General features: G+C 44.9%; 1 protein-coding gene across 1 annotated transcript; it reads left to right on the top strand.

The window, feature by feature from the left end:
- The first annotated feature begins 258 nt into the window (after positions 1 to 258).
- foxi1 (forkhead box i1) lies at positions 259 to 1,850 on the top strand. The gene is made up of 2 exons (XM_080789194.1): positions 259 to 1,015; positions 1,173 to 1,850. Exons 1-2 carry the CDS (start codon positions 364 to 366, stop codon positions 1,811 to 1,813), a joined length of 1,293 nt encoding a protein of 430 aa, XP_080645320.1. The 5' UTR covers positions 259 to 363; the 3' UTR covers positions 1,814 to 1,850.
- Positions 1,851 to 9,366: the final 7,516 nt, after the last annotated feature.

The raw sequence follows: 9,366 nt of genomic DNA, 5'->3' as shown, positions 1-9,366 counted from the left end.
ACATACATTAGGCCTATTTAAGGTTTTCATGTATATTCATTTCAGAGTGAGTCTCTCCACACATCAGTATCGGTGCTCATTGATATGGAGATTGGGTTAAGTAGACAGTTAGACTGAGACATGGCAGAGAGAGAGACAGAAGTGGGTGTGTCCGTCCATAGAACTTCATTCATGGCTGTACCTGTGCGCTCTGTGCGCACTGCATAAATACTCCTCCCTCCCCGGGCTAGGTTAGTTCAGTCCTCTGACAGACAGACACACACAACAAGGCAGTTTCGGACTTAAGCCTTCTTCTTCTTAATGACTGAAGCCAAGAAGACACCATCACGCCTCTAAAAGATCACAAGAACGGATTATAACAACATGAACGCATTTGGACACCACCAGTCGCCGCCCAGCCAGCAGTCCAGCCCCATACAGCAGCACCACACTAGCGCGCAGGACCTGTTGGACATGGCCGTGTACTGTGACAACTTCGGCATGTACCAGGCGCAGAACCTGCACCACCACCAGCGACCCGGGCCGACAGGCCACGCACCGGGGGGCTACGGCCTGGGAGAGTACGCCTCCCCGGCCTCCAACCCTTACCTGGGCTGGCTGAACGCCGGGCCCGGCGGCATCAACTCCAACCCGTACCTGCCCGGCGGGACCAACGGCGCCGCTGCCTCGTACCTGCAGTCGGCGGGCTACGGGGTCGGGGCCAACCACCACCACCAGAGGCAGTTCCTCACGCCTCCCACGGGCTTCGGGGCGGCGGACCTGGGCTGGCTGTCCATATCCAGCCAGCAGGAGCTGTTCAAGATGGTGCGGCCGCCCTACTCCTACTCGGCGCTCATAGCCATGGCCATTCAGAACGCCAACGAAAAGAAGCTGACGCTCAGCCAGATCTACCAGTACGTGGCCGAGAACTTTCCTTTCTACAAGAAGAGCAAGGCCGGCTGGCAGAACTCCATCCGCCACAACCTGTCCCTCAACGACTGCTTCAAGAAGGTGGCTAGAGATGAAGATGACCCCGGTAAGTTCATGCTCAAATTAGCCCTTTTATTTGCCACAGTAAAAAAATAACTGTTGTTATTTTTGCTGTGCTGTGTTGTGTTCCCCGTTTAAATGAAATATTAAAAAAATAACAAATGCACCTGACTAATAAAAGTTATCGCTGTTTTTCCTCACAGGCAAGGGGAACTATTGGACATTGGACCCCAACTGCGAGAAGATGTTCGACAACGGCAACTTCAGGAGGAAGAGAAAGAGGCGATCGGACCTGACCGAAAACAGCGCTCTCTCCCCGGCCGTCAAGTCGGAGCAGGACAGCGGCAGCTTAAAGATCTCCTCGGTGGTCTCGGACGGCGCCTCGTCTCCCTCTAGCTCCGCCAGCCTGCAGAACTCGCCCACCTCCTCCTCGGAGTCGTCCAGCAACAAGTCGTCGCCGCCTCCCTCCTCCATGGAAATGGACAGCCCGTGTTACAACAACTTCGTGTCCAACATGAACTCCATGCTGACGGGCAGTATGACCACCGCCAGCCGGGGCAACAACAGAACAGACTTCGGGACGAGTAGTAGTAGTAGTGGGCATTTTGTGAGCGACTTGTCCCAGAGCAGCAGCAGAGACAGCGGCATGTCGGGACTCGGATCGCCGTACTCGCCCACTCTGATCTCCCCTTTGAGCTCTGACAGCTCGCCTCACCACCACGGCAGAATCAACTATTCCTACGCCTCCATGCAGAGCGGCGGGGCCGGCCTCGGCAACCACTCGCTCTCGAACCACTTTAGCGTCAACAACCTGATCTACAGCCGGGAAGGAACAGAAGTGTAGTAGTGGTTCTCAATGTGCGGTCCGCGGACCTCCCAGGGGTCGCCAGGAGGTCCACCAGCTATATGTGTTAATCTAAATCTAGCCTCAGTCAGAAGTCATTTTAAGTAACCGTTAAAAAATATGATGGCAATTTGAAAAATGTGGATCTTCAAGCCCACAATGTATCGCAACATGACCTATTGTGAGCTTGTAGATCTGCTATTTTCGAGGGGGTGGGGGTGTAATGAAAAAAATATGTAGGCCTAAGAATGTTTTTGGATATTTGTAAACATTTTTAAACACCACAAGTTGCCTTTTATGGTGGCCCTGCTGCACATAGCACAACATATTTTAAGATGGGGGGTGGAGAGGTCTGCTACATTTCAATTTGGGGGTCCCTGCATGAAAATGCTTGAGAGCCACTGAAGTATGCCTTCATGTGTACATAGCGCCATGGACACACCAAGCTCAATTAAGGACACACCAAGCTCTATTAAGCGACATAGCAGATACTATTGTTGTTTTTGCCTTAGTGCCCTATGTTTATTTGTACAAAGGACTCCCATCTATAACGTGTCCGTTCAAGGAGATGATAAACCTGTCTGTGCATGGCTGGGTAATTCACCTATGCTGACTTTTTATTGTAATTTGTGCTGAGTGAGTGTTGTTTTTTTTAACGTATATGCTTTGGTTGATCCAACTTTTTTTATTTTGAAATAGTCTAGGCCTATTAATAAGGCCTAGTATGTACAGAAATTATTTTCATAAAAATAGAAACATTTGAGCTCTGTATTTTTATTTAAGCCCACATCTTGTATTTGAATAAACAAATATATATAAAAGAAATATTTCATTGCATTGCGTGTCATCATTACCTATATTCAATGAAAAGCTGATTAATTTAACCCCGGAATGTTCTTTATTATTAACTAACATGGGGTGAGTTTACAGCGCCCATCACATGCAGGTTGAGACGGCAGTCAGTGCACTAATGCTTGAATTAGCATATTCCAGACTTTTCCAGTAGCCTAACTCCCTAAAAACACATGCACGAGCCAGGAGAATGCGGCGAGACCAAAATGACTCGGGGTTCCAAATTGGACTCGTCCCGTAGCCTACAGGTCTGTATTTTAAAGTCTCCAGGATTGTTATTTTTGTATTATTCATCACTTCAGCCTAAATACCACGAGGAGTTTTACTATAGTAAAAGTATGGCAGGCTATTGAACAATGGGGGGTTGAAGTCAAAGTCCGAGAACCACATGGTTTAAACTTAATTAGCCTGCTCCATGCATAACTGCGTCGCTTGCCGAAAAAACAAGTCAGTTTTAACTAGGCCAAAGATACAGTAGGCTTTTTTTGGCATTGCTATATGGGCTGTATATATATAATGCCCAACTTGTGTGTGCCACAACAACAAATGCTGGCCCATTGCCGAATTGTGTTTCGTTTCTGAGCATTATGTAATTATCGACCAGTGTTTTAGCCCATTTGTTTTAGTTCCTGTCTCGTAAGAATGACGGTGGGGACTCACACTCGTGGGACTGATGGGAAAGATGGCTGTTTACACAGATTTTCGAGTTTAATCGAGCGTTTGAATTAATCTGCGCACCCCCCCACTGTGCCTCTTAACTACTGTCATTGTCTGCTGCTCACACGTTCCCAATCGAGCATAAACGGGACAACTTGCATGCACAACATAGGACTACTGTAATAACTGTATACTATTATTACAACAGCGTCCTCCTAGTGTTTTTACAATAAATAGATGCACAAGAAAAGTGCATGCATGGGCACTAAAGCCCCCCCCTCCCCCCAATAAATAAATTAATCATAATTCTACAATATAGCCTATACAATATTTGGAAAATGTTATGTAGACATGATTAGAACATGCTTCAACAATAATATTTCTACAATTGCTAGTAATGATTGGTTGAAGTTGAAGGATACTATTAAAGGACCACTTCAATCTATCTTCATATAATTGGTCCTCACTAATGGCTGTGGGCCAAAACAAATTGTTAGGCAGATTTTCTTTTGGATTTTTATTATCGTGAGAATGATGGCTTCCATTATCGCATTGCAACTTTTCAGGAATAGCCTGCGGTTTCTATTAGCTTGGATTCCCCATCGATGATGTCACTGGACAGGTTTCTGAACTTCATGCCCACATGAGACACAGACAGTCGGGAAAAAATGGTGGCAAAAAAGCTACCCTGTATCAGTTGTAAATTGTAATGGCTCCTAAAAGACAAACTGAATCTAGACATGTTCCACTTGACAGAACCAGTTCCCACAAGTAGCCTGGTACAAGAGTCAAAAGTTCCATTTGTCTCTTGGATACCTTTATTCATATATACATTTGATATTAGGCAAGTGTAAAAGTGATATTTCTTTGGTTAAAAAAAAGAAAAAAGCTTTGATAATCATAGTGTTTGTTCAGTAATGGGACAGTAATCAACAACAGTAATTGAACAGTGAACAGTAATTCAGTAATCTCTCCAGCTCTTCAATAAACGGAAAACATATTTGCAGGTGGATTGCCAAATTTCATCAGGAGAGCTCCAATCCGCTTCAATTTGACAGCGTTCCAGTTCCAAATTTGTCTGCTCAATTCAACAAGTGTTCACTTGTTTATCCTAGCATCCGTTTGTGTTCTCTCTCCTGATTGGATATACTGTAAGTGGTATGTCCAGACCTGAAAATGCTTTTTTCATCGTGAAAATATTTAGGATTTAGAAGATTATTATTTTTTAATTTTGAGGTCAGGCCTAAATGGGTTAGTCTACCTGTCAATTTATTCCCGTCATGTTAAATGGACAGTGCATGCATTACATGGGAAAGGTTTCGTGAGAGGATCTCGCTAATTCGATTTGGGTTTTAATGTGAATCATGCTGGAAGATTAATTGAAGTGAAAGCTAAACAGGCCTAGCATGTAAATGCCTTTGTTGTTCATGTGTCCCTGCACGGGATAGACACACACACACAAGCGCGCACGCACACAAACTGAATTTTTGCTTCATCGCAGGAGGGGAAATAGCATGTTCAAGCATTTTTTTAACAGCGTGCCTGTGTGTCGTTATGAAACGATATAACATCGATATAACAATTAACAATGTAACACGTGAACTCAAAGCATGTAAATAAAAGACAACACCTCGTAATTGGCTGATAATTGAATGCACTCAGGCGCTCTGTTGCCCGAAATAAAGAAAAGAAAATAATTGAACAGACTTTCGTGCCCCCATGCCTGGGCGACACAATGGAAGTTGGCAATGACGGAGGTTCCCTCCTGTGTTCAAATAAAAATATTGCGACCTGTGGATCTGGGAACAAATTATCTCTCTCAGGCCATGTTTGGTTTCTATTATCCATGAAGCACGGTCGTGGATCAAACAAAGAGGATATTTGTCGTACGGGAGCTGGTTCTCACAGCAACACGTTTCCCGTTGATTGCACGACTATTGAAGCATCTCCAAAAAACCAACAACAATCGAAAGCCTTTGGTCATGTTTATGTAAAACATTGTCGCCTAAACGTGTGAGTGCAAAGCAAACTAATAAATGAAGTCGCAGCACAGAATGTTTTAACCCATTCTGACCTGAGATCAGATTCATACGAGGTTTCCACTGGACACACACTGGTCTGATGAACCCATTCTGACCTGAGATCAGATTTAAAAAAAATGTCAGTCGTTCTTCGATTTTTCAAAAATAGCAGACCTACAAGCTCGTAGCGCGCCACTCGGTGGCGCGCTATGAGCTTGTAGATCTGCTATTTTTCAATAGCTAAAGCATAACATGATGCTAACACCAAAATGGGTGCCCGGTCAGAATGGGTTATAACCTAATTTATTTGAATATAATTTGTATATTGCAGGCATTCATGGACATAACGGCAAACCGCTCTGCTTAATGAAGTCACACACATCCGTGAGACTTTTTGAAGTTCCCATACAGTGACTCGTCTCCGCTCCTCTCGTTTCTCAGAACTGCAATGCTCCGTTGCCCTCTCTGCGTGCCTGAAGGGCACGTTTACCTGCATGGCCCCTATGAATATCAGTCAGGGGCCCAGCCCACTGTCCATAATGCTATACCTGGCCCCTGCATGGCCTCGGGGCGGATCGAGGCCCCTAGTTGAAAACCTGTGCATAAGGGTGGTTGTAGAACAAGAGGTCTAACTAAGCCCATAATGATGGGTTTCAGGCTCAAAGGGTCACTTCTCCAAAGGCAAGGCAGCTCATAATTGAAGGACCCTATGTTTTAGAGCTGGATTAATTTAATCCCATTTCACCCAGCATGTGGTAGGAGACCTTTTAGCTCTTCAGTAGGCTAGGCCAGTGTTTCCCAACCTTTTTTCTGCCAGGGCACAGCCCTAGGCAGCCGCTATAGGCTACCTGATGCTGACTTGGGGACACAGCTGTGTCAGGTACAACAGTGTGCTCTTCACTAAAGAGTAGACTTTTTGTACTGATCTAATGTCCAAAAATGGACATTAGATCAGCTCATGCTCTGCAATGCATGTACTTTACAGAGGAACCATGGAACATATTAAGCTGATCTGCTGATGTGTTAAAATGGGACATAAAATATAGGGTCTTAATCGTGATAAGCAAAACCCACAGTGTTTTAATTCTTTCAGGTTTCTTAATGTGCACACGTCTGAAAACGTATCCATAAGAAGCATGACAATACAATAAACCCAAATTCTGAGTATAACGTGACCTAGGGTTAATATAATGCTTTCTGCTGAGAAAGGAGTTAAATGCTTGCTTGATGTCACACACTGAAAATAGCAGATTTACAATAAATGTCGAAATGTCTAAAACAACCTGCACAGGAGAAACTTTCTTACCGAGTTCTCCCCTTTAAAACCATCTCAAACCGCACTGGCATCGTTTGTTATGACAAAGGTCACGGATAAAGAATGATCCACCCATAGTTCCTTAATGTGGGAACAAAGACTTTGTCAAAATATACTCAGGGAGGGTGTAGAGTAGACTAGAGGGGGGGATAAGTTACATCGTTGTGGGGATAGTTTTTCCAGACAGACTGATGTGAAGACAGGGCCTTGGATGTGTGGATTTACTGGGTCTCCTTCTAGTCCGTTAATCCTTGTATCTCTCTCTTTCTTTTCCAGTGGGTTTCCTGCAGGCTTGGCAGGGCCTGGCACGCTCTAAGGCGGTTTGCCCTTCTCTCACCTACAACCCAGACCAATAAATCCACGGCCGAGTCCTCATCAAACCTGCCCATGTGTTTATATACTGCCCCCGAAGATTGGAGGGGGAGCATTCCAACAGGTGGGGATGCCCTCACAAGAAGCATATACTGTCTAATAATAACAACGTGCTTGACTGACTCTGATTACAACATAACGGAATGTCTTCTCTCTTCAAATTCTGCATTGTTGTTGCTAAGGAACGCTATATATCTCCAGAAATGTACCGCAAACCTAGCGTCCCTCCCTATTCTGGGGCATGTCATAATAGGCGGTCATTCTGTGATAATAGACAAACATTTGGCCAACATATCAGATCTTCCAGATCACGACACATCGCAACGCAACACATTGTGAGCTTGCAGAACGGTTATTTTCAGCAAAGAGAGATGTTGGACGAGGGAAAAAGGAGGGGGGGTGTAGTACAGAAGCCTTGTCAAGTATGAAGTATTTAAAACAAAAACAGAATTGAACATCCTATCTGTTTCAGTACAACACAGAGATATCACCGTGACTTTTCACATGTCCTGTCTGTGTACGGCTGGTAACAACCGAACAGTGTGCTCTGAGACGGTACTTGTTCGTTCTGTATAAAATAATCCATATGTCTGCCTGTCGGGGATGGGGATCCCATGCCGTTACTGGGCCCATACGTTAACCCATTCTGACCGGGCACCCATTTTGGTGTTATAGCATCATGTTATGCTTTAGCTATTGAAAAATAGCAGATCTACAAGCTCATAGCGCGCCACCGAGTGGCGCGCTACGAGCTTGTAGGTCTGCTATTTTTGAAAAATCGAAGAACAACTGACATTTTTTTTAATCTGATCTCAGGTCAGAATGGGTTAATCAGACCAGTGTGTGTCTAGTGCAAACCTCGTATGAATCTGATCTCAGGTCAGAATGGGTTAAGGCTTTTTATGGGCCGCGGACGGGGTGCGATGAAACCCAGCCACGTCATGCCGGTTGATAGACATTATCCTCAGCTATCAGATGTACTCTGCGAGGCAGGAGTGATGGTCTTCCCCCCACCCCACCCTCACACGGCCACATATCGCTCTGCCCCCAGAAGCTGTCATCATACTGTTCTCTTAAATATTTAACTTCCTCAAGAGATCGAGCCCGTAATATAAGAAATTGCCCCTGTAATTCCCGTTGACTGCTACAAACAGATGTGAGATTTCAGGGTAGATCGGGGCCGGTAATCAGCGCCACTATAGGGCCCAGCTATCATGTTCTTTCGGTCTGGGTCAAGCAGACGGGCCTGTGCCACGGAGCTATCGCGTTTCATATAGCAGCCCCGTCAGATTTGTCTGAAAAAGGAGTGTTATTTATGGACTATGAAGAAATTTGCTGGACACATCTTCGCATTTCAAGATTTTGCGGTCACGCATACCGACACCGTTGAGTCTCACACGTATGGGCGTATGGGTATGCTGTATGGGCTACACGTGTTTGTCTACAAACACAAGATAGAAATACATGTCAGGTACATATCTTTAAAACAACATTGTCAGCTTCGGAGGGGACTGGGGGAGAGCTGGCACAGCCATGCAGGCCTCATGTTCTAGTAGTTTGACTATGCTATCAGTTGAGGCCATCTTCCTTAATGGCTAATGGAAGCAAAGGTTCACACCTTGCTGAGTGCAACTTTATCCAGCACTGATTCATCACTCAAGCTCATGTCACTCACTGGCTACTAACTGCACTTTACGCACGCACACACATCCCTGTAGCCTCCGGGCTCCGAGTTGGGAGCGCCTTGTTACATATAGGCACCGGAAGGCGGATTTATACTTGGTTGTGCTTCTTGTAGACCTGATTTCAGTGTGTAACACGTACCAGTGATTAAGATAGGCTACATGCATCATTATTATATTAACACATGGAAATAATAATAATAATAATTAGTATTATTAGATAGAAACATAGATAGATATAGAAGCAAAATCTAATAGACGGATAGAAACAGCAAAATGTGCGTGTGCATGCATGTAAAAGAACCTGAGAATGTCACTACATTGAAACATTTCCTCAATGAATCCACAGGCAATCATCACCTCCCTGACCTCTGACCTTATGAGACCGGTACCCAGGACTGAGGGAACATCAGTGAGAGGTGAGTCATGTAGTAGAGTAGAGCACTGAGACCTGTCCTTCCACTGTGTTGTTAAAGTAGTAGTTTACCCCAAAAACTACTTATTTTCACATCCCATTTTTTTGTTGCTTTTGTCACATCCCTGAGCCAATCATTTGCTGGCGGGGTGGCTGGTCGGTAGGACACTTGATTTAGTCTCTGCTGGTCATCAAATTATTGACAACCCCCCCGCCATGTCATCTTTAGACACATATTT

This window comes from Protomyctophum bolini (genome assembly GCF_963924005.1).
Source record: "Protomyctophum bolini genome assembly, chromosome: 18".
In the NCBI taxonomy this organism is placed as follows: domain Eukaryota; kingdom Metazoa; phylum Chordata; class Actinopteri; order Myctophiformes; family Myctophidae; genus Protomyctophum; species Protomyctophum bolini.
Note: the sequence above shows the minus strand (reverse complement) of the source record. Positions and strands in the feature narration are given on the sequence as shown.